The sequence below is a fragment of the Cyclopterus lumpus genome, chromosome 20, assembly GCF_009769545.1.
Source record: "Cyclopterus lumpus isolate fCycLum1 chromosome 20, fCycLum1.pri, whole genome shotgun sequence".
NCBI classification, from domain to species: domain Eukaryota; kingdom Metazoa; phylum Chordata; class Actinopteri; order Perciformes; family Cyclopteridae; genus Cyclopterus; species Cyclopterus lumpus.
The window spans coordinates 5,034,901-5,060,203 of record NC_046985.1 but is presented as its reverse complement, the minus strand read 5'-3'; the positions used below and the strand labels follow the sequence as shown (position 1 = coordinate 5,060,203).

The following is a 25,303-nucleotide window of genomic DNA, read 5'->3' as shown; positions in this document are numbered from 1 at the left end:
CTACTTTGCACAGCAACATGCTGCTCACTAACTCACACTAACCTCTGCATAAATAATGTTACAGTTGTATCTATTTCTCCTGTTAATCTGTTACATCTGTGGCATTCAGGCTTTTAAAACTTCCATTTCCTTTATTATTTTAATTCGTAAATATAATGTCCTGCCCTGCTATTTTATTTCCCCCTGGGGATGAATAAATGATATATCTATCTATCTATCTATCTATCTATCTATCTATCTATCTATCTATCTATCTATCTATCTATCTATCTATCTATCTATCTATCTATCTATCTATCTATGTCTTATTAAAATTCCAGTCTGTCTATCTCTTGAAATGCTTTCCTGTAAAGTGGACTAACCCCAATGTATTTACATTCAGGTTCAATTAAGTGTCTTATTTTTTAAACACAAACAAGACATACAGTGAACAAATGCTTAAGTGGCAAAACTAAAACTAGAAAAGTAGACTTATCCAGTCGTGTCTCATGAAGAATGCTAACAGAAATAAATTGAAAATATGATTCATGTATCGGTCATAGGAGGTGTTTGGTTTGTTGATGTGTGTTTGTGTGTGTGTGGAAAACACAACATACTTTCCAGCAAGGGACTTTTCTAGAGTTCAGCAGTGATACATTATGACTGTGGAAAGATTTGCCATTTCAACTCGATTCAAGATGGCCAAGTTGATCATGTAACTGTGTACGTAAAGTAAACACACAACTCCTTTTTTTTGGCCAGAAGGTGGCAGCCGCAGCACCTTCTGGGATCTTAAAACGATGCTGTGAAATCTCCCAGCCTGGAATGAATGTGTCAATATCAGTGTGTGTAGCCGTGGGGGCGGAGCTCCACTCACCTCAGGGGCTGCGTGATGACGTCATGGAGGCCTCGCTCCGGGCAGGTGACGGACTCGATCAGGGAACTGATTGTGAGTTCGGACCCCGCCGCCGGCGACAGAAAGTGACGTACAGAATTAAAATTAAACGGTAATGGTAAACAAACTGTGTCGAGATTGCCTCTGGGGGAGAGTGTTTGAGTGGTGTTTTCTTTGTAAATAATAGTTTGGTGTTGTAAATAATAGTATTAGTACTGTTGTAAATTATTAGTATTGTTTCTGAGAGTTTTGCCACTGGCTGGCCCACATGAACCCCCCACTCAAGGCCACTTTCCTGTCCCCACACAAAGAAAGACACTGGGAAAAGCAGGTCTTTCTTACTTCCCCTAAACATGCAGCAGTGGCCTTGGGCTAAAGGGGAAGCTCCTTAACGTATGACTATAATTGTTTAATAGCAAGTTGATTATCAAATATAAATTATATTGTAGAGTAAACACACTTTATAGGTCTAGCTCATAGTCAATAACTACTCCCGTTCTGCTGCGCGTGGGATGCATATTGTGTTTACAGTCAAAGGAGGGCAACGTTGTAAAAGCACATCACCCACAGGAGGCTCTTTCTAAACTGTCCCTTTACCATTAGGACCGGGTGATTCACGGTTAAATGTATTTGTTCATAGACTGCAGGCTCCTGTAGGCCTGATGACACACAGCTACATCGCACACAGCCTGTTCATTCATACAGAGCGCTCTATCTGGTGACTGGTTCCCCAAGGAAAAGTATGAATCCCGGGCCTTTGCTTATGATAAATACACATTAAATTGCACGCCGTCCAACAATCTAATGCGCAAATATATCGTCTGTCTTGTGTAGAAACCTTTATTGCTGCAGGGTGTTGACATTGAAGGAAATCTACGTTAAAACCTATTTCCCTAAAGCTTAATCTACACATTCTTTCATGTGCAATAATAACACTTTGCTCCAGCATATAAAAGGCACCTGTTGTCATCGCCTCACTCCCTTTTGGCCCTGTCCTCGCCTTGTGCTGGCTCTTGGTGAGTTTCAGATATTCTTTTATTGTCCTGCCATCTGACTACTTACTACTCGTGAGGTGGTAAGTAGTCACAATCTTTGTATTATTTTGCAGCGTGGAGTTACCTTTTTAATCTCTGTTTATCGTTTGTAGGTTCACCTGCTGCTGTTTTGCTGCCCTTATTTTGTCCGTTTTGTATTTTGCTGCCTCCGCTATGCTTGTTTTTACTTCTGTTTTGCATGGTTGGATTTTACCACAAGGTCTACCACAAAGTCAATAGCTGCTCCCGTTATGCGGTCAGAACACTTTCCTAGAAAGCTTATAAGAAATAGAACATACGTATTAAAGATGGATTATAGCTAATGCAGAGAAAAGTAGATGTATAAACTCTTCTTTGTTCTGCTGCGCGTGGGATGCGTACGTGTTTACAGTCAAAGGAGGGCAATGTGGTAAAAACACACCACCCACAGGAGGCTCTTTCTTATTCTAAACTGCCCCTTTACCATTAGGACCGGGTGATTCACGGTTAAATGTGTTTGTTCATAGACTGCAGGCTCCTGTAGGCCTGATGACACACAGCTACACGTGTTGACATTTAAGGAAATCTCTATGTTGAAACCCATTTCCCTAAAGCTTTATCTACACATTCTTCCATGTGCAATAATAACACTTTGCTTATAACTCCAGAACTTCAAAAGTACTTTGTGTTACTTTAGTCAAGTAAAATTAGGAAAAGGAAAAATAGCAATTGGTTGCTTTTCTGCATTTGTCTGTGGCTCCTGTTCTTATAAAACACGTGTAAAGGAATCATTGAGGACTTGTTCATGTATCTGTAGACTGCATTTATTGGGTGTAAATCTACAATCAACCCCCCAGACACAATTACACAGTCTTAAATAAAAATACTACATTTTTTACGTTTGTCATTTTAAATATAGTGAAATATTGAATGGTTTTACTGTCTTAACAGAAATGAAACAACAAATAAAATTGGTCCCTCTATTTGAAGTCTCTGTGGAAAGTATTTTGGTAATAAATTATTTAAACAATAAGCTTGAGTTCATCTGTTAATGTGTCACAAACTTCCCCTAGTGGCGCGGTGTTGGTTCTGCTCACAATAAACAAATTTACACACAGCCTGCTGCACTGTACGTGATGTGAAAGTACACTATATCATCATTAAAGCACATTTTTCCAAAGCTTTAGTACAGTTTGTAAATGAAGCAGTGAAGAATGTATGAAAAGAGTGATACAAGCCCCGAATCAGACTATGAACTTTCATGTCATTTCGCCTGAAATCTGTTATTAACCTTCAATTTATGATGTCATTAAACTCTTGCCCGCCTTGTTAAGACTCTCTATCCTGCTGTATAAAATCAGCTTTTCAACAAAAGGTCACAGACTTACAGATTTACCCTCAGGCGGACTTCATCGCACAAAGAGGTGCCAGGAAATCATCGTAAGCAGAAGTCTTCATTCCTCGAAACGGACCTCAAACCTAAAGCAACGTTTCTATATTTCAATTCACCCCTTTGTGTGTTTCGGTGAAAACATTCACTAAACTGATCTCAGGTCTCTCTTAGACTCTGATGTCTACGTCCGTACGTATGAACACAACTAACGCGAGACCATCTTGTGACAGGCGCGAAACCAAGACAAGGTCAGGTCAGCTCAGGTTCCTGACCGCACGCGATTGGTCACACAACCTAGGACCAAAGTAGGCGGAGACGTTTCCGTGGTGATTCCTGCTACAGTCGCTTTCTGCAGTATCACATCAGGGCTTTGAAGCACAGATTCGGAGGTAAAAAAAATGACCGGCGCCACTTGCCTGTTAATCCTTTTTCTTGTTCATTCATTCGAAACTTTATTTACGCATCAAAAGTCTTTCGACTTTTTCCTCATTTACAAAACGATGGTTGAGAAATAACGCGTCGGTGTCAGCGTGTTCGCATGTATTCAAAGTCAATGGACGACTTTTCTCAAAAGTTTGCACCACAGAATGAGGTCATCAGCAGACGCGGGACAAAAACAACAGAAGGAAAAACCCCGGATTGTTTTTTTTCTTCGTGGAAACAGTCAACGTGCACCATGTTTACACGATTATTCCTTATAGCGACAAAGCCGAGAGAGACAGGACAATACCGCCTTTTGTTCCATAGGGGCCGCCAAACATCAACACAAAATGAAGGTTCCTTGTGGTAGCTTTAAGCCTTTCAAGTAAAGTACAGCAACTAAAAAGAATAAAGGAAGACGACTCAGTGTAATTGATGCATTACCCTGTCGGAACACTTCCCGGTCGTCATAAAATGTTTTTCCCCAAAATAAAAAGGCCACCTCACAAAACAACGTTTGCTATTTTCCAAAAAAATGCCGCAGGCTTATTTTGAGACATACTGTGCACATTGTCCCGTGACTTGAGTGGATAGTCATTTCGTATTAATAACAATTCTGAGTACCCGTGGCTGAAGACGACCACGTATTCTTCCTCCAGCCCATCACACCATGATCCTGAGAACAGCGGACACACTGTGTGGGGAGATTCTTCTTGGTACCGTAATGGGAGTCATGTGAATCTGCTGTTCGCGACAGGAAGCTGGGGGGGGGGGCTTTAAAGCATCTCTCAGTGGGCTGTCTCTCAACCAGTCTCTCAACCAGTATCCCTGAGAGGAGAGGACACGCAAACCGATCACACCACAACGGCACTCGATCTGTGCAGAGATCTGACCCGAGCATCAAGCCATTTATTGCAAGTTGACCTTCTGCAGGGAATAAGGTGAGCGTCTACTTCTATGTTTTCTCACTGGATCGTAAAACTGGGCACGTGTACCTATACCTACCTATAATTTACAACAACAACAAAAAAAGGTGTATCTTTTGTGTATCGCCTTCATCTGCCAGGGCGATAATTGTTTTCTAAAGGTAAGCCATCATTATGCGTTACAGTTGTCACGCAGCAGCAAACACACACCTTGTGGGTTCCTGAGAAAAGTAGCTGCTGGCCTGGAGCCAAATCCAAAACTGATTACAAAGAAAACCTGTTTTGTTGCCGTTCGTCTACAATTCGGTGGAATAAAGCGTGAGCCAACAAGCCGGTCCAGGATCTCACCATCATGAGCTCCTCTCCAACATCCGGTTACTCGGTCATGATCAACGTAACCGCATGTGAGTCACTTTAATCTTTCCTCCTTTTTGATGTGCCCCCCCCCCCCCCCAAAAAAAAACCGTGTGTTCACTCCTCCGGTCTTTTGTGTCCACTTTCAAAGGGTTAATTGTGTGCCTGCTGTGCCCCGTTCAACCGAGAGCACAGCCGGGGACGACCTCCAACATCAAGCACATTGTGGTGGGAAGGTGCTACGATTACATCACGCTAGTTAACCCCGGCTTGAGGTAACGTATGCCGCACGCGGACTCGTGGTTGTGTTCCAACTCTTTAACTTTGCCTAACCCTGAGTGGCTGATGAATGGCGCTAACGCCTCGAGGCCATGTTGTTAGAGAGATTTCATTTCATGGGAAACTCTGGCTGCATGCTTCCACGACTTGAACAATAATGATAAAGTTCCGCGGTTTTTGCTTAGTTATTCTTTCGAGAAACGCTGATTTGTCATTTCATGTGCACGTAGACGCAGTCACTTAGCACTTTTGTTAAAGGCCTTACGTGCATTACATTTTTTTAAGAGCATATTACGGCTTGTTTAGGTCTTGATACACAAACATTAGCTCCTGGGATCTGACTTGAGAGATGAATGAAACGTAACGGTCATTCATGGTCATGGTCATGCAACCAGATAGTAATTGCTTGGTCTAAATGTCCATCCTAGTTTTCCTAGAGCCCAAGGTGACATCTTTTTATGTCTTGTTTCACACTTATCTCAGTTTATATCATAGCAAAGTGGTATTTGCTATAATTTTGGCATAATTCACGACTATTAGATGCATTTATTGGCCTTTAAAATGTCCAAAGTGACATCTTCATATGTCTTGTTTGCCCAAACAGCAGTCAAAAAACAATCTTAAAAACAAAAGAAAAGTAGCAAATCTTCACATTCGAGAAGCTTTCAACAACGTGTGTTTTCTTAATTCAACGAGTGAAACGATTAATTAAATAGACGAATAGTCACAGATCAATTTTCCGCCAATCGACCGACTGATTGACGTCTCTTTTATATGTAGGCTGGACTGCGAGGACATCTGGAGATTGTTCGAGGAGTCGGTTGTCCGTCAGTCCTCTTTCAACACCTCGCTGGATTATCATCAGATGTTTTCTGCGATTCCGCAGACGTGGCCTCGCGATATGGTGAGAAGAGCTCCCAAATGATATCTACGTGGATCATTGTTCACCGATACCAGATGGAAGACTTTTGATTTCAACTGCTTCACGCTTCCTTTCCCTTTATGTCTAGGGCCTCTTCTGGAGTAAAACCAGGACGCTGATGCACAGCTACACAGCCGTTGAACGTCACTTCTGGACCCTGGAGGACACGCTGGTCGGCTACATGTTCAACGGCCTCGTCTGGTGTGGACAAGAGGACGACTCTGGTAGATCATTTCTAGTTTCAACCACAACGAGACCACACAAACCATCAGATTCATCTTCATTGAAGGGGTCGTGACCTCCAAGTTGGGAAAACACGGAAGTAACTAAATCGTGATTGAATCGTCATTTTTTGGAGCCGAGGTACAACTTGGTACAATTTGACTTTGGCGAAAATAAAAAAAAAAGCCCCAAAAAACCCAAAGTTAGCGACAAGCTGAGAATTGAACTGCTAAATTGAGTTAGAGTCCAAAAACATAGCTAATATTGTGTGAATATAAAAAATATATAAAAACACCACATCAAATAAATGATAATGTGAATTTGTGTCAGTGTTGTGTTCACAACTTGTTTCTGCTGGCTCAAAGTCAGTTAATGCATCTTTAACTAGATTAAAACTGTATATAACAAATTACCAATGACATACCCAGGAAGTGTATTAAATCTGACTTTTATTCAGGTTTTTTTTTTTTTTTTTTTTTTTTTACAATCAAGAAATGTACAACTTATTATTTGGCAGCAATAATGTCCGAATTAAATATCATTTCTCAGGCAGCTGCAGATTATTTATTTGTATTTATTTTCTCACCGATCATTCACGTCTCATTTGAATATCGTCACCACTTTTTCTTAAACTAACGTCTGTCGATTCGACACGGCAGGTTTCAACTTCCGGTCTTGTCCGACGTGGGCGGAGGTCAAACACCACCCGGTGTATTCCTTGTGGAGGCGAGCCTCGCAGAATGTGAGTCCAAACTATGATGACAGCGGTGCGGTTCATCATTCATACGCAACAATACTGCTCCAAAACCAGCAGTGGAATCATTGCTCTCGTGCTAATTTCTTCACCCCTCTTGTTAGTTTGCAGAAATGGCGCACGGCAACATCACCGTATTACTGAACGGCTCCATCGGCAACGCCTTCAATATGAAAAGGCATGGAAATAAATTGAGAAGTGACGTTTTTTTAGCCAAAGTGTGTATAAAAATATGTATTCATTTATCCCTTTTTTTTTATTCAACTCACAGCATGTTTGCAAGTGTGGAAGTGGACAGTCTGGACCCATGCAGGGTGGATTATGTCAACATCAAGATGGTGACCAATCTAGACGGACCTTTCATGTGAGGACACAAACAGCTGATGTGTTGCAGCATTCTGTGGGATCTCGCAAAGCAACTTTCACATGAATCATTACCACTTTCCAATAAGTCTCCTGTAAAGGCTGCGTGAGGTCAAACTACTGACTTCAATCAATAGTTAGACCTCACACACCTTTTACAACGGCTGTGTGAGGTATAATTATTGACTATTGACTATTCAAGGGTGTGAGGGATAATTATTGACTTCAATTCGTGAAATTGGGACCAAAGTCCATGTAAATACTTTTAAGTAAGGATAGACCGAAGAGTCGCTCTTCTTGATGGCTTATACTGATCTATAAATTATTATTATTATTATTATTATTAACTAACGTTATTGCCATTAGTTACAGCTTTATAAATGGTGACTTATCAAAAAGTGGTTGATATTTAAATCCATAAAGCAAGTCCTTTGTTGTTCCCTCTTCCACAGAGAATCATGTAATCAAGGATCTGTCGTAGACCTGATCAGGATCCTCCGGTCCAGAGGTTTCCACTGGACCTGCACGGACAACGACGAGTAAGTGACTCTCATCAGTGACGGACAGACAGATGTGAATACAGATGTTGTTTACGTGTGAACTTCCTGATGAGTAATGCAGATGATATTCGTCCACAGGACCCTGATGATCCTTCAGTGCATCCAGAACCCCGAACAGTCCTCCTGCCAGAAATGCGCAAACAGCTTCTCACTCAGAAGGAGCCTCAAGGTCCACTGAAGCCGTTTGAGTCCATCTGGCAAGCAAATGAGGTCAGCGAGTTTCCTGCTGGGTTGAACTCGTTCACAGTTACTCCGAAGCAGAAGATATCAGCTGACGCGATGAAGGTCTTCACGGCGCGCCACCGTGACCTGACGTCGGTCCTCTCTGTGTCGAATTCTAGTTTCAGTTTTGTGCTTGTGACGTAATTATTTTTTGATCTGCAGTTTAAAAAAAAAAAAAAAATCAAATCTGAGCTCGCTGTCGACCTTCAAAGCGGTTCGTGGTGTTTGTGGTGTTCAAAAGGTCACGAAGGGGGAAAAAAAAAAAAAGAAGCCGGAACTTCTTTTATAAGGTCGGAGAGTCAAGAGTTAAGAGTGTGACACACACACACACACACACACACACACATGCAACACAACCTATTTGCTGACTTCGCACGGTAGTTCCTGGTAGAACTACTGTGCCACGTGGACACTTTAACATACTTTTTTAACGTTTGACATATTTTATTGTAAATGTTCCTATTTTTTTTAACATTTTTGTAATGAAATGTATTTTACTACCGCACTGTTTTTACTGTTATGCACCTATTACCAAGCCGACATGTATTGTGTGTGTCACGCACTTCTCATTTCTGATTCTGAAATATTCCTAACCAACCAACCCACAGTTTAACGTATATGATTTAATTATAATAACTGATGCATTAATGTGTACATCACTTTAACGTCGCAGCTGGTTAATACGGGGCTAACTTCGATTAATTTACATACTGCTGGATAGCTTGTGAATTGAACAATTGTTTTACCTCTGATAATACATTCTAATTAATTTATTCATTTCCTTTTGTATTCTTATAAATAATAAACTTTAAGTGCATGTGATTCTACTTTGTTATTCTACTCTGAGATCTGGAACCAGTTTACCGGAGCGGTTGAAAAACAATGTAAAGGAACAAGAGGAACTCGTTGAAGCTTGCACTGCAAGTCTGTAGTGGGAGCTGTGGCTATACAATTCATAACATATACAGTATAGTCCAATACAAATAAACACACGCTGGATTTATTAGGCTGATTGGATATATTTAAATATCACATTTGTATTAACATATCACGTTTCATTAATTTAGGTCTGCAAAAAATAAACTTATTCCTGCATGATAAGAAATGGCATGTAGACCTTCATCGGGAACTTTGTTTTGTATTAAAAATATTATAATAAATAAATAAATAATATATAATAACAGACTTGTAAAAAGTCCAATTAACTCTGTTTTTTAGACTTAGTCATGATTATTTTTTATTTTTTACAAGGTGTTAGTTAGGTTAGTATTTAGTTGATTTGTGTATTTATATTGTATTAGAATTGTTATTATTTATAATCCATTAGTATTTTTACTTGTTTATTTAAAAACAAAATCCTGGATCAGGCCCGGTTTGCAAAACACTTAATTTGAAGATATGTTTTTGGGGGGATTTCTTACTTAAGTAAAGGTAACAGCGCCCTCAAGAAATACTAAAGTGGTACCTGCAGTCTTATCTTAATATATGATCGTACTTTGTATCAACAATTATATGCTGCAAAGTAACTAAAGGTATCAAATAGTGGAGTAAAAAGTACACTATGTTTGCACCTGAAATGTGGAGTACTTTAAGTATTAAGAAATAGTGAAATACAAGTACCTCAAAAATACTTAAGTACATCTACGTTGTGCTCAAGGGTCCTGTTTGTGATCCTCGGACCTCACATTGGGCAGCAACTGTCTGGGGCCGACACCCCCACGAGCACAACGCACACGTGTGCGCGCGCGCGTGCTCCCCGCGTGCATGCTTTTCGGGCGCCTCTTCCATAAATAGAAGCGCGAGCGCGAGCGACGTCATTGTCGCCGTAACCGACGTTGGGTCCACAGCTCGGGGACTACTTTGTTTTCCAGAGGGTCTTTTCTCATGGAGCGCGGAGTGACTCCCACCCCGCGGAAGAGACGCGGCAGACGCTGCCTGGTCCTCGGCGTCCTCGGCGTCCTGCTGCTGGTCGTCATCGTCGCCGTCGTGTTGGGGCTGACGCTCACGCGGAAGGCTCACGCGCTGAAGACGACATTCATTGAGAGGTGTGAGGAGTTCAAGGGGTAAGCGTTAGAAGAGTGCGCGTGTACCCTAACCCTATAGACCCTATATAGACCCTAACCACACAACATGGAGACATTACACTGACAGGTGTTTCTATTATTATCAATGAGGGGAAACTCAATAACAAACAGCTCTCTGGATGGATCAATGCATGGATGGATAACTTTATTAATGCTCGATATTATTAAACCGTCGTATAGCTGCCAAATACATTGAGATACAATAAAATGCAATGACAGCAGGTGTATGAACCATAATAAATAATTCAAGCGTCCCGGTGTAGTCATTATTTTTAACATATTCAAATGCAGACATTGTACCTGTGATTCACATGATGAAGAGGGAATCAATGCAATAATGACAATTCTAACTCACCCCTAGTGTGTTGTCTTATTTATTGTAATCACGCCGATATCATTTCTTTAAAATTATAATAATGTTATTTATTATCATTTATTATATTCACAAAACACACACAACTAAACTGGTGTCAAGTGAAATCATCTCTCGAGGGTAGGGAGGAAAATGCCCATCAAAAAGGAGGAAACAGCAGGCACACAATTAACCCTTTGAAAGTGGACACAAAAGACCGGAGGAGTGAACACACAGGTTTTTTGGGGGGGGGGGGGGGGGCACATCAAAAAGGAGGAAAGATTAAAGTGACTCACATGCGGTCACGTTGATCACGACCGAGTAACTGGATGTTGGAGAGGAGCTCATGATGGTGAGATCCTTTATTCCACCGAATTGTAGACGAACAGCAACAAAACAGGGGGGGGGGGGGGGGGGGGAGGGTATGGCTCAGGCGCAGAGAGAAAAAGGCAGGAGTCCAGGCACGTGAACAAAATAATTTTTACTGTAAATCTCAAACTCAAAAACACAGGCTGGATAGCGAAGTCTCATCCCCGACAAGTCTCATCATGTCCTTTTTGTTTTTCAGATACGACTGTGAACAGGTCTGGGGTGCGTTCCAACAGGCTTACGTGGGGCTGGACCCTTGTAAAATTCCCCACGAGGCCTACGATCCTTTGATCGCCGCGGCCCCTTTGAAACCTGCATGCAACCGGGTAAACGGCGCTCTTCACAATGCGCAGTATCCGCTCTTTAATGATGCCGCACGATACATTTAACATCCGTTTTTTTTTTTAGATGATGTTCTGGAGCAAGACGAAGGAGGTGGTCCACGACTTCACTGAGAAGAGCGATTGTTTTCTCACCGTGGAGGAAACTCTGCTGGGATCGGTGCTGGATGGGCTGACCTGGTGTGGAAAGGAGGGCAGCGACGGTGAGACTCGTCCTCCAGGAGACGACCTCGTATGGCGAAGTTTAGTATTATCTACGGGAAATAGATGAAGAGATGGAGGACACAGAAAGAAGAGCAGCAGCAGTAAAAAAAAGTATTTTAAAACGATTTTGTCCTTTCATGTCCGTTCCCAGATTAGCTCTCAGAAAAAGGAAACAGGAAAAATAACGTTTATATTTCACTAGCAGGCATAACGCTACTTTATCATGCACCCCCAAGAGCCTTGAAGTAATAGCACAAAGAAATATTAAAGATCATCCGCCAGATGAAGAAAAAAGGGACATAAGTGTCAACGAGAAGCACCTTAAAAAAAAAAAACATTTATGGGATTTGTGTCACTTCCTGTTTTGTTTCATTGAAATGCACAACAAAAGAAAAAGTGTTGACTCTTGAGTCTGTCGTTGCAGAAACGTTCACGACCGACTGCCCGGGATGGACCGACTGCGAGAACAACGCCGTGCGCTCCTTCTGGAACCGAGTCTCCGCCGCGGTGAGTTCCACCACGAGGATCCTCCGTGGTGGTCGGGAACAACGAGGTGGAGCAGCTCCTGTGCTTAAGTGGAGCCGAGAGGAAGGCAAAAGGTCAGCCGGCCCGGCTCTTCATCAATGAGGCTTTGTGTCGGTCTCCATGGAGACGCATAGCGGAGCTCTCTCCTGAGCGAGCAGAGCAGCCCTGGTTCGGTTGGTCTGGCCATAAAATGACCTACACATAAAAACACTTTTATTTCTTCTTTCCATATTCGACAAAACAGACAAACAAAAACACAGATTACATGAAACATGAAACATGGACACACAGAGAAACACGAAGAGAACCACAGACGGCATATAAAACAGTGTTTTTGCATCAAATTGAAGCGAGACAGGATAAAGACACTACTAGTTGAAATAGCTCTAACATGAGCTGCTGCTGGCATCTTTAAAGAAGTGCAACCGATGCACACACTTGGTGTGAGATGAAGCGAACCCAACCTTCTGCCCTCTGCAAGCTGCGTTTAGAACCGATATCTTTACCATAAAAATGCATCAAACGCTGATGTGTTATCCACCTGCGGAGAACTCGTCACCTGGACCTTCAGTCCCTCTTCAGAGGGAATACGTGCCTTATGTTCATCAGGTGGACAGAAACAACACTCCAAATGAATCATAAACAACAAAAGTTCACTCTATTAAGATTAAAGTATACAGCTTGTTTCTGCTGCCCCCCGGTGGCCGAAAACACGAATCACAGCTATTGCAGGTATAACAACAACAACAACGACAGTTGTACATTTTAATTCAGGAAAATTAAGCCTCATGCTAACACTGACATATTATTTCATTCATCACTTTGATGCACTTTATAGATAAATGTAGAAAATACAATAATTCTCATTGGGGTTTTCATCACTACTGACTTAAAAAACACGGCACACTGTGTGAAGATGTAGAGACGCACTGTTCCTTTAAGGGTAACTTGTCGCTACAAGCATTGCTTCTGCTGTGACCACACCCGACATCACTAATTGTTGGGTGATGTTGATGCGAGGGAGCACAACAAAAAGAAAGAAAGAAAGAAAAGAAAAGTACACTTTTATTGATCCCTGTGGGTAAATTCTTTAACAGAAGAAGAGAAACTGCTTTAGAAACACGTAGACAAGGAACGATTGTTCTGGAGGACGTGGGGTCCACTATTGTTCTGGAGGACGTGGGGTCCACTATTGTTCTGGAGGACGTGGGGTCCACTATTGTTTTGGAGGACGTGGGGTCCACTATTGTTTTGGAGGACGTGGGGTCCACTGCTCCTCGAGCCAGAGGAGCCTCTCTCTGGAGGTGAAAGGCCTCCCGTTGTTGTGCATGGAATGCGTTGTTGTTCACCTCCTCGTTGTCGTCTCTGTGGAATATTTCCTCGCGTGGGGAAATCCCCACAAACAACCTGGTTGTTTTCCAAAACTGTAGAAGACGACGCGTTTTCACAAACTACCAATATTGAAAAGGTGATCCCTCAAAAAAGAAGAAGAAGCATTGAATAAAAAGAAGTGAAGCGCAGCCTCTTTCTCCTAAATATCGACCGTTTATTTGAGCTATTTCAAGGACAGGTGAACCCAGTTGATTTACATACGCCGTGTAATATAATGTATGTTCACTGCTGCATGAATCCTAAATGTCTGCATTGCAAAAGAGTCTTGTCGGGTGAATGTAAAGTGCATCTCGGTGTAGTTTGCAGACGGTGCCTGCGGCGACGTCTCGGCGATGCTGAACGGATCCATCGCCACGCCGTTCCATCCCGCCAGGTGAGTCGGATCTTTTCAGAGGCTCATGCAGCCCCGAAAAAACAATCAAAACATTGCATTTCTTTGCATTCCTATAGGATTTAGTTTGTGGATTACATACGGTGTAGTAAACATGGTTTTCTAACTACATTTCTTTGATTATTAGAGAATAAGGCGCTCTGCAGCAAGAGAATCATTCTCTGAGGTTTTCTATATACTTTACACATTAACCAACAAACCAAAATGATGTGATAAATTAGTGAAGGAAAGCTTAGTGTGTAGTTGTGGCTTGATGTCATTTAATGGCCAATAATCAAGCATTTAAGCATCATTAAAAAGTCACATTGGGTGAGAGTTATGTCCATGAAGCATCCTTAGCTCCTATTCTTTTCTCTTTATTCTTTTCTTTCTCTTTGTTTCTCCGTCAGTGTCTTTGCGAGCAACGAGGTGAAGCGGTTCCACTTTCCCCGGGTGAAGAGCCTGAAGGTCGTTCTGGTCACACAGAAGAACTTTGTGTGAGATTTTTGGTTTTCCTCATACGCAAAAAAACTTCAAAGCATTATATTTTCCGGTGGTTAATGTGGAACGCTGGGAGTCGAACAAACTCACTACCGAGATGTTCGATCCTGAACTCGTGTTTTCTGTTTCCTCTTCAGGACAAACTGCACAAATGCATCTTTGAAGGACTTGCAGAAGGAGCTGGATCCAAACATTACGTATGAATGCAAGGAAGTGGCCGAGTACGTATACGTAGACGATGCTGTGTTCGAGGACGTCGCCACATGTACTGCATATCATATCTCTCTCTCTCTCTCTCTCCAGGGCCCAGATCCAGGCCTGCAGCTCTAATCCAGACAAACCCTGTGGCACCTGTTGGTGAACTGAACGGCAGATTATAATACGAGACACAACCATAATCAAGCTGTGAAGTCCCGTCCCTGTAAATGTAATAATGTGCTTTTTATGCAATTATTTTTGTACCTGTAACAGTTTGACTTTTTTAAAGATCTTTAGTTTAAAAGGAAAATCTAATCTTAAAGATAAGTTGTGGTAAAGGGTCATGTACTGTGTGTGGGGTGAAATATTGGAGCTGCTATCTAATTCCACTGACACACTGCCTCCTGGTGGCGGATTGTTGAAATGTTTTTAAATAAAATGTTAAAATACGATTTGGATTCCTAAATGTGATACGATTGTGAACACATTTGACATGAATCATCCAAAACAATATTGAATGGAGGTAAATTCAACTTGAACGGAGTCGGGGGATAACAGGTAGTACAATGAAATGAACAATGAAAACATGAACATGATCAGGAGAAATGGGCTGAATTTGAAGCGTCCTAGCAAACGGTCCGAGTACTCGATCCAATGTTTTTATTAAACATTTATTAAATCAGATTGAGCATCATGCACTGTGCATGTGGTGTATGTTCTTGGTCTCTCGTCGTCGATCTCCGATGGAGGAGTTCCCTTTCAAAACAAAACTAAACTAAACTAATCTTCGTTTCTGATGTTTTCAGGTTAAAATATCGTCCCTGCTCTCAGAATACGCTCAACGGGGGGGGGATCTCCCTTCTTATTTGATTGGAAAAGGTGAAATATATTTGTGATAAAAGGTTGAAGGGTGATATTAAATTATCTTCGTGCTGTAAAAATTAACGATGATTGTGTGAAATGATCTTGAAGTAGATCAATAAATAAGAAAAACAAAGTGAAACGTGTGTTTTTACAGTAACAAATAGTTGCAAAACGTGTTCTCAAACCGAACAGAACACACACAACTAGATGTGAGTTTCCTCTTTAGTTATGATTCACATGAATCATGGGGCCAAAGGTCAAACGTAAAACCTAAACCAGAGAAAAGAAACGTACTCGTGCAAACGTGTCCTGCTTTTGCTTTCAGATTCTCTCTCTCAGGGGGGGGGGGGGGGAATATCGTTGCGGCAGGAAGAAGAAGTTGAAACAGAAGACGACGACCTCCTCTTTCCTTTCTCGAGACTCGCCGCCGTGTCACGCGTACCGTAAGCGGGCCCGCCGTCAGTGCTGGGAACCCCACGGCGCGGGGCGTCGCCTGAAGAAAGGCCCCCTCGGTAGAAACCACGACGCGGGGCGCTGTGCCTCCAGAGCTGCCTGTGAAGAGGTGTTCCCAAAGTCTGGCCGTGGGTTCTGTCTCTTCCGTCTATCGGGTCACAGACAGAGTTGCATTTCAAACCCCGTCGCCTCACAGCAAGAGGGGGGCCCGGGGGTTCGGATCCCGGTCGGGGCGGACCCATGTGTGTGGAGCTTGCACGTTCTCCCCCATGGCAGAGTGGGTTCCCTCCAGGGTTCTCCGGCTTCCTCCCACAGTCCAAAGACACGCAGCTCAGTTTAATTGGAGACTATAAATGGAACGATAGGGTGAGGATTAAATAGGATGAGCGGTTTCGGATAATTGAGTGATCTTTCAGATTCAATTTGAGCAGTTCCTCTCGTTTGCATGTTTTACACATTAAGGTCTAAATGTGTGCAGTGTGGGACTCAACACTGGTCTGGTCTGGGTCCTGATTTAGTCCCAACAGCTCAAAGTCTTGGTCTCGGTGGTCCTGGTCCTAACGTGGTCTAAATGTAGGTGCTCGTGCTGCATAATATCAACAATAGCCTACAAATAAAACGGCCTGGTTCTCTTGTCGAGACAATGAGAAATAGTGTTAATTATTGGTGGTAAAAGTGTCACGTGGGAATTGTTGCAGTCTATTTTTAAGTGGGCATCACGTTGTTTTATCGTTTAAAAAACAAAAAACATGTTTAAGAAAAAGCTTGAATAAAAAAATGAAGCATGAGGAGCGGCCTCGGGTATCGGCGGCGTGGTTCCCCGTCTCCTCCTTCCCTGAAACGATCCGCCGTGACTCAGCAGAGTAACACGGTGAACCTGCGAGATGCGTGGTTTCCCCCACGGGGTCCGTGTCCTTCTGTCTCTGGTTTCCTTTTAGCCTCCGGCGTGTCTCTGAAACCTGTTTCCGGCTTTAAGTGTGAGAGCAGTGCGACGCAGGAAGAAAACACGGTGACGAGCTCGCGGAGCGTCGACCTGCCCGCTGCAAAGAATGACGCGCTGCTTGACTTTATTTAAGAAACCATCCTTTACAACAAAGCAGTGATATTGTTTTTATATTGTCCTTCTTTTGAAAGAGGTACAATGGAGAAAAAAAGGTTAAACGCTTTTTAAATAAAATACTGCAGGATTATGACTATTTACATTTTAGTCGTTAGTCAACTTGTTTTTTTTTAAATTATTTCTTGTCAGTAAAATATTCTACTGGTATTTGTTATGTCATTTAATTTGTTAACAACATTTTTTTTTCATTAGTGTCTATTTCTATCTAGTGTCTATTATGTGTAGAAAATGTAACGTATAGTGCCCTTCCAGTGGAGAAAAAGTGATAAAGTGCCCTCTGGGATGCACTTCCAGTGGAGAAAACATGATAAAGTGCCCTCTGGGATGCACTTCCAGTGGAGAAAACATGATAAAGTGCCCTCTAGGATGCACTTCCAGTGGAGAAAAAGTGATAAAGTGCCCTCTGGGATGCACTTCCAGTGGAGAAAACATGATAAAGTGCCCTCTGGGATGCACTTCCAGTGGAGAAAACATGATAAAGTGCCCTCTAGGATGCACTTCCAGTGGAGAAAAAGTGATAAAGTGCCCTCTGGGATGCACTTCCAGTGGAGAAAACATGATAAAGTGCCCTCTGGGATGCACTTCCAGTGGAGAACACATGATAAAGTGTCCTCTGGGATGCACTTCCAGTGGAGAAAACATGATAAAGTACCCTCTAGGATGCACTTCCAGTGTAGAAAACATGATACATTTCCCTCTAGGATGCACTTCCAGTGGAGAAAACATGATAAAGTGCCCTCAAGGATGCACTTCCAGTGGAGAAAACATGATAAAGTACCCTCTAGGATGCACTTCCAGTGGAGAAAACATGATACATTTCCATCTAGGATGCACTTCCAGTGAAGAAAACATGATAAAGTGCCCTCTAGGATGCACTTCCAGTGGAGAAAACATGATAAAGTGCCCTCTAGGATGCACTTCCAGTGGAGAAAAAATTATAAAGTACCCACTAGGATGCACTTCCAGTGGAGAAAACATGATACATTTCCCTCTAGGATGCACTTCCAGTGGAGAAAACATCATAAAGTACCCTCTAGGGTGCACTTCCAGTGGAGAAAACATGATAAAGTGCCCTCTAGGATGCACTTCCAGTCGAGAAAACATGATACATTTCCCTCTAGGATGCACTTCCAGTGGAGAAAACATGATAAAGTGCCCTCTAGGATGCACTTCCAGTGGAGAAAACATGATAAAGTGCCCTCTAGGTTGCCCTATCAGTGGAGAAAACATGATAAAGTGCCCTCTAGGTTGCCCTATCAGTGGAGAAAACATGATACATTTCCCTCTAGGATGCACTTCCAGTGGAGAAAACATGATACATTTCCCTCTAGGATGCACTTCCAGTGGAGAAAACATGATAAAGTGCCCTCTGGGATGCACTTCCAGTAGAGAAAACATGATAAAGTACCCTCTAGGATGCACTTCCAGTGGAGAAAACATCATAAAGTACCCTCTAGGATGCACTTCCAGTGGAGAAAACATGATAAAGTGCCCTCTAGGATGCACTTCCAGTGGAGAAAACATGATAAAGTGCCCTCAAGGATGCACTTCCAGTGGAGAAAACATGATAAAGTACCCTCTAGGATGCACTTCCAGTGGAGAAAACATCATAAAGTACCCTCTAGGGTGCACTTCCAGTGGAGAAAACATGATCAAATGCCCTCTAGGATGCACTTCCAGTGGAGAAAACATGATAAAGTACCCTCTAGGATGCACTTCCAGTGGAGAAAACATCATAAAGTACCCTCTAGGGTGCACTTCCAGTGGAGAAAACATGATCAAATGCCCTCTGGGATGCACTTCCAGTGGAGAAAACATGATCAAATGCCCTCTAGGATGCACTTCCAGTGAACACATGATAAAGTACCCTCTAGAAATAACTTCCGGTGGAGAAAACATAATAATTTCCCCTCTAGAATGCCCTGTGAATCCATTGTTGTATTACTTACAGTTAAAAGACAATTATAAGTTCCCCTATAAAACATCACTGTTTTCAACATAAAGTACAGAAAAGTAAAACATTACAAAGTATTAGGAAACGCCAGTCAGCCATATTGCCAAACTAAACATAATTTTTTTTAAAGTCTTAATTTCTTGCAGTGCAGAGTGAGACATCCCTCTGAGTCATCGATCCATACCATAAAGACCTGATTGATTACCGCTCGAGCTGCTGATGAACGACTCGTACTTTCCTTTCCTTCGATACGGCGGCTCTGCCCGGCGGTGACGCGTCACTCGGGATCTTCAGTATAACTTCACCGGCGGAGCGACTCGATGCTCCAGACTGCAGCGGAGGACTCACGAGAGTAACACCATGGTGAGATTTATAGTTGATTTTTAAAAAAAAAATGTATTTCATTATAAATTGTGTCTCTGTAGATTTTTTAGAAAGTTTTCTTCTTTAAAAAAACAAACAAATAATTTAAAGGAATCCTGCTCAGTGTACTTCGATACTTTATCGGTGATATATTTCTACTCGTGTTTATTTATTTTCCACGTCTGACCGTTTATTGTGTGAATTGATGAGGTGTGGACGCATGTCAGAGCTCCACGTGCAGCTTATAGATGATCGCGTGACTTCGTGGAGACACTTCACATCCTCTGCGTGGGTTGTTGAGTCAGCTGTTGTGTGTGTTCTTCTGTGTCAGCACCTCCACGTGTATGTCGACAAGTTCAGGCAAATTATTCTTTTTTGAAGAATCTCTTTTTAAATATTTATAATTGACTCATTATTGAATCTATCTGAAATGCAATGAGCTGAAGGTGACATCTTCAAAGTGCTATAATATAATATAATTAGCATGATCTGAGCGAGTTCAATTAGCGAATGTTTGATGAAAAATGTAGACAGTTTATTAATTATCAAACATTCAGTTGATTCATCTTCTTTTATTCAACCCCGTATGGATTGTCAGCACAATATATTATACATTTCTTCTATTTTCCCCATAATCTATTAATTATTTTTCATTTTGTTTTAGTATTAGTATTTCTTAGGAAAATGTATTATAAATTAAGTGTAATTACAAATAAAGGTCCAGACAAGGACTGGGGACACTGGTTTCCCTCTAGAATGCCAGACCACCACAGTAGTACTTATGTAATCTAAAGAGAGAATTTAGCACGATTATAATGTTAGAAATAAGGAATTATTTAAATAATAAATTATTTATTTAAATATTTAGGAATTACTATGATAATTCTTTAAAAATAGTGTGTCTCTTTCCTTCAGGCCCTTGATCTGTTTTTTTTTTTTTTTTTCCATTTTCTTGTGGGGTGTTTATTTTCTTCTTGTATTTGTTCATCCATTTAAAATAATATTTCTGAATCTTTTGTTTTATTAAGGGCAACTGAAAGGCCAGTTTCCCTTTAAAACAAGGACATTGATGTCAAGTAAAGCAAAGTGTTACAATACAATGACTAACCGTGTTCAACCGATTATAAACGTTAACAGAACGTTTTGGATTAAAACTTCCTAAATATCTGTCATAACTGTAGCATGTGGTTTTTTTAAACTGTCTGTTATGCATAATGTATTTCCTCTTCTGTGTGTTGACAGTCCCGACACGGAGACACGATGGACAGACCACCTGTGGAGAGATCACAGACCCCAGACAACAGACAGACACACAGACTTTATCCATCACTGCCGAGCACAGACAGGTGAGGGTACTCAGGTACTATTACTGCATACAGAGTACTGGGTACTCAGGTACTATTACTGCATACAGAGTACTGGGTGCTCAGGTACTATTACTGCATACAGAGTACTGGGTACTCAGGTACTATTACTGCATACAGAGTACTGGGTACTCAGGTACTATTACTGCATACAGAGTACTGGGTACTCAGGTACTATTACTGCATACAGAGTACTGGGTACTCAGGTACTATTACTGCATACAGAGTACTGGGTACTCAGGTCCATAGTATGAACATACTCCATTATATTATATTTCAAAGTCCTGATCTAAAAGTACAGAAGCATTATGAGCACCTTAAAAGTAAAGTACTTGTAATGCAGAATGGGGCTTTAAAACTGCCATATAAGAATATTATATTCAGTTTTGTACAAGTAACAGCATTGTAATGTTGTAAATGTAGGTATGTTGTAATGTTAGATTAGTAGTATAGTCATGTCCTTTTCATTTAAAAAGTAACTTGTAACTATAAGTTTGAATTAAATGTGGAGTAAAAAAAAAAGTCCAACCGTTGCCTCGGAAATGTATATAGTAATGTATAATATCATGTTTTCAGGTACCAGGTGTGTGCGGCGGACCGCTCCAGAGGAGGACATCATCCCGACAGTCGCACTGAGGTAAACGTTCACAGTTGCATCATATTCGCCCTCGTGCTGTCGCCATCTGCTTCTCTAACCGCCAAGAAATAAAACAACGTGTTCTTTGTGTGACTGGAAACACTTCAAAGCAAAACTTCCAGAAATGTGTAAAAAGGAAGTTTGTGGATAACGGTTATATTGCATAATTGCCAGTGCAGTAGCAGATGGACTTACCGTGTGCCGCATTTAAATAGTTCCTCTTTTTTTATTTTCCTCTCTCTTCAGTCAGACGGTGACGTCCGGATGAAGGCGCAGATTCTCCTCTTGCAGGAGCAGAGGCAGGAGGTGGGTGCACGTCAGGAGTGAGATTCATATCGAAAAAAAAACATGTACGCATGTACTTTTCACTTTAATAAAAGAAACACCCGTTCTTTCTTCTTTTCCTCAGCTTCTTTGTATTAATGAGAAATGGGCAAAAGAGTACCGCACCATGGTACGGTACTACAAAGAGAGGGTACGTTCACAGACCCTGGTTTTATCCAGCACTCGTCAGCTTTTTCGATGACTTCATGTCGCTTCACTGCTTTCATGCCTTGTGTCCTTTTTCTATAGGTCCAAGAATTAAAAGCATCGCTGCAACGTGATCACACGGAGGAGGAGGAGGAGGAGGAGGAGGAGGTGGTGCGCGAAGAGGGAGGAAATAAGGCCTGGTTATCCAAGAAGGTCCACAAAGAGAAAGATGGAGACGAGTTACTGAAAGCAGAGAAAGAGGCGGAGGAGCTGCGAGCACAAACCAGATCTCTGACACGAAGAGGGCAGCATCAGCATGAGGAGATCAGACGGCTGAACAGGGTGAGGCCCGAAACATTGCACATCAGAGGGAAGGAGTTTTTTTTAAATGTTTGTTTCCTGCACCTGACTTTTATGGCCGCATTATAGCCGTATTATAGCCGCTTTGACATGTTCCTGCAGGCTCTCGAGGAGGCTCTTCAGACTCCTCGGCCTCTCGGTGTGAGCGGTGAAACACTACAAGATGTCTGGAAGCATCAGGTGAGCTTCCTTCGGCGTGTTTCCATTTCTGCTACCTGTGTCCCGCCGAGAGATTGGTGAGAAGATTGACGCCAATCTCATGTCTGCAGGTCAAATATAAAGCTAGAGGCGGTTAGCTCAGCTAGCCCGGCTGTTTTTACACAAGTTATAAAAAGCACCTCTAAAACTCACCAATTAATTTGTTATAGGCCGTGTGGGTAAAAACTCAAAGGGTGTGACAGATTGTGGCTTTATGGCGGGTTAAATGCCGCACTATTTATTGGTCGGGTGGGTAAGAAAAGGGGTTTCGCTGCTCGCCAAGAAAAGGCTCCCGCAAATAAATTCCCTGTAAGATCACAAATAGTTGTTTTTACACTTGTAATTGGACACATTTAACAACCAGAGAGCGTTAGAAGAGCCGTAAAGACGTCTTTCTTTTTATCGTCAGAAAGAGCCATGCTAGCTGTTTTCCTCTGTTTGCAGTCTTTGTGCTAAGCTAAGCTAACCAGCTAAACTAAGCTAACGTGTCACGCCTGTTTGAGTCCTCGTTTCATGTCCCCTCGTCTTCCATTTTTAGGCAGAAGTCTACAAGGAGGACTTTTTGAAGGAGCGCAGTGACAGGGTGAAGCTAAAGGAGAAGTACCTGGAACAAGAGAAGAAGTTCAGAAAAGTCCAATCTCAGGTACAACACCAACTGCGTGTGCTCGTTTTCCTGCCACGTCTGTGCAGTAAATATTTAACTAAATGACGGCACGGAGATCTTTAATGAAGCGTCTCTGTTTTCCTACAGCTGACGTGGACTCCGGCACCGCGGCCCACACTCGAGAGCGGCAGCGCGGACGAAGCCGCACGTGCACACCGCGAGGTCACCGAGGTCCGCCACGTGAACCAGCGCCACGACCAGCCGCGGCGACGCCGCGCGCTCAACGGCGAACCGTGACAACCGACGACGTCCTCGCTCGTTTTTTTTTTTGTGTGTGCGAACCGCATAGTATGTTGCAGGCCTCCCCGATCACAGCTCATCGTTAGCGGGGGAGGGAGACTGAGGAGACGGTCGTAACGAGGCTGATCCACAAGTCCTGGGACACGTCAAAAGATACTTTAAAAACAGCCCCGTGAGGTAGAAATGTGACCCTCCGGTAAAGTCATGTTGCGCAACAACAAGTGCTACGTTTGAGTCTGAGTCATCGCGAAGCACCTCTGTGGTATATGCAGACGCTTTGGGATCAGGAAGAACGAGCGCCATGTCGCCGTTCAGCATTACCTCATTTACACCCGAAGGCCTCTCAGGGGAAAGATAGAGGTCGTGGGAGAAGACGACGAATATGAATATATATATATATATAGGAACGTGTTTTTGTTTTTGTCTTGTTTCCTGTTTATTTATCATGAAAAGAAAGCCTTGAATGAGTCACAGTCATGCCCATCTCTGACTTTACATCTTCCCTCGTCATACCTTGATCCCATCCAGGAGGTTCGAGGAGCGAATCAGGAGATATATTATCACTCCTATCCTTCCTATAAATCCTATCCCTCCTATCCATCCTTTCCCTCCTATCACTCCTATCCATCCTTTCCTTCCTATCACTCCTATCCATCCTTTCCCTCCTATCACTCCTATCTTTCCTATCCATCCTATCACTCCTATCCATCCTATCCCTCCTATCACTCCTATCTTTCCTATCCCTCCTATCACTCCTATCCCCCCTATCCCTCCTATCTTTCCTATCACTCCTAAACCCTCCTATCCCTCCTATCTTTCCTATCACTCCTATCCCCCCTATCATCAGAGGAACTTTCTGGAATTGGTTCTTTAAAAACGAAATAATTCTCATGAGGCCCTTCCCCGTGTGTCAAACAGCATTACATAGTTGGCTTTATTAATCCAATCCATACTCAATAAAATCAAATAATCATCTCACTAGAAATGTAGTTTTTGTAGAATGAGGCGGTGTGGGAGGCTCATCCTCTGATGATGATCACGTTATATCACGTGTGTCACTTGGTTAAGTGGTATTTACCTATGTTGTTATTTGCAGCAGCACTAAGACATATACGACCTCTGGAGCCCTCTACTGGCAGACAGGAGGAAGTGCAACAACAGACTTGTTTCTTTCTCTACTAGACTTCAGACTAAAACCTGGAATTAAACCTACCACAGATCCACAATATATTAACAGGAGATACTAGACACTATTATGATGCCGCAAAATAGTATATATATATATAACTTTATCGGCATTGTTACATTAATAAGCAGCATATACATGTATAAATGGTTTGCAATGAAAAGTAGTGTAGCTGCAAGCCCATATAAGGGCATTGTTCCATGTTAATTAATGTGAGGTATTCATAGGGGAATTAACAGTTAATTACGTATTGGTAACATAGCATTACATAGTTGTTATATAATCATATGTTTTCATCTATAAATTGCTTTAAACCTCCTTTATGTGCACATAACCTAAATAAATGCTCGATGCAAAACTGTTAAATTGTAATAAGCCAATCTATAAATGCATATCAGTTGATATTCATTATATACAATCACTTAATCAATGTGTATGGGAACTATAAAGATGTAGTGAGCTGTTTTTAATTCAAATATTCATATTATGATCAAATCCTAATCAAGCATGTGTATCTTTGCACGTGTGCATTTAAACCATAAACCCAAAGTACCAAATGTGTTCCAGTCTGATTCCTTAACAATCCCAAAATACTGAGTGGATCCTGAATGACGAGCACGACCACGATCTGATAAGATGAGGTGAACGTTCATGGAAGGCCCCTCCTGGAGGTCCAGGGAGTGAAACAGGAACCGGAGCCTCATTTAAAACCCCATCGGTCACACGCTGTGTGGTTCGCTCTGTATGTCTGGATACGGACTAAAATCTTTTGGGGGAAATGATCTAATATC

The 25,303-nt window shown here is 42.1% G+C and overlaps 3 protein-coding genes and 1 long non-coding RNA gene across 5 annotated transcripts; 3 read left to right on the top strand and 1 right to left on the bottom strand.

Moving 5' to 3' along the window:
• Positions 1-871: 871 nt before the first annotated feature.
• On the top strand, positions 872-8,458 carry LOC117749895 (ADP-ribosyl cyclase/cyclic ADP-ribose hydrolase 1-like). The gene is made up of 10 exons (XM_034560715.1): positions 872-928; positions 4,967-5,030; positions 5,132-5,255; positions 6,040-6,163; positions 6,270-6,405; positions 7,063-7,145; positions 7,262-7,335; positions 7,429-7,521; positions 7,973-8,059; positions 8,159-8,458. The coding sequence occupies exons 1-10, from the start codon at positions 872-874 to the stop codon at positions 8,256-8,258; spliced, it is 942 nt and encodes a 313-aa protein (XP_034416606.1). The 3' UTR covers positions 8,259-8,458.
• A 1,679-nt stretch (positions 8,459-10,137) lies between these two features.
• On the top strand, positions 10,138-15,162 carry LOC117749414 (ADP-ribosyl cyclase/cyclic ADP-ribose hydrolase 1-like). 2 transcript variants are annotated; one of them, XM_034559940.1, is made up of 8 exons: positions 10,138-10,365; positions 11,307-11,433; positions 11,516-11,651; positions 12,077-12,159; positions 13,869-13,942; positions 14,350-14,436; positions 14,578-14,661; positions 14,744-15,133. In XM_034559940.1, exons 1-8 carry the CDS (start codon positions 10,187-10,189, stop codon positions 14,799-14,801), a joined length of 828 nt encoding a protein of 275 aa, XP_034415831.1. In that variant the 5' UTR covers positions 10,138-10,186; the 3' UTR covers positions 14,802-15,133. The 2 variants fall into 2 exon arrangements, with proteins under 2 accessions (XP_034415831.1, XP_034415830.1); XM_034559939.1 differs by having other exon boundaries at positions 14,578-15,162.
• LOC117749416 lies at positions 13,703-19,323 on the bottom strand. The gene is made up of 2 exons (XR_004611710.1): positions 19,214-19,323; positions 13,703-16,302 (listed from the first exon to the last, which is right to left on the bottom strand). It is a non-coding gene; the product is annotated as an uncharacterized LOC117749416 (long non-coding RNA).
• Positions 19,215-23,983, top strand: LOC117749415 (TNFAIP3-interacting protein 1-like). Its single transcript, XM_034559941.1, has 9 exons — positions 19,215-19,392; positions 20,635-20,738; positions 21,333-21,393; positions 21,640-21,699; positions 21,803-21,868; positions 21,967-22,206; positions 22,327-22,404; positions 22,961-23,065; positions 23,174-23,983. The coding sequence occupies exons 1-9, from the start codon at positions 19,390-19,392 to the stop codon at positions 23,321-23,323; spliced, it is 867 nt and encodes a 288-aa protein (XP_034415832.1). The 5' UTR covers positions 19,215-19,389; the 3' UTR covers positions 23,324-23,983.
• The last annotated feature ends 1,320 nt before the right edge of the window (positions 23,984-25,303 follow it).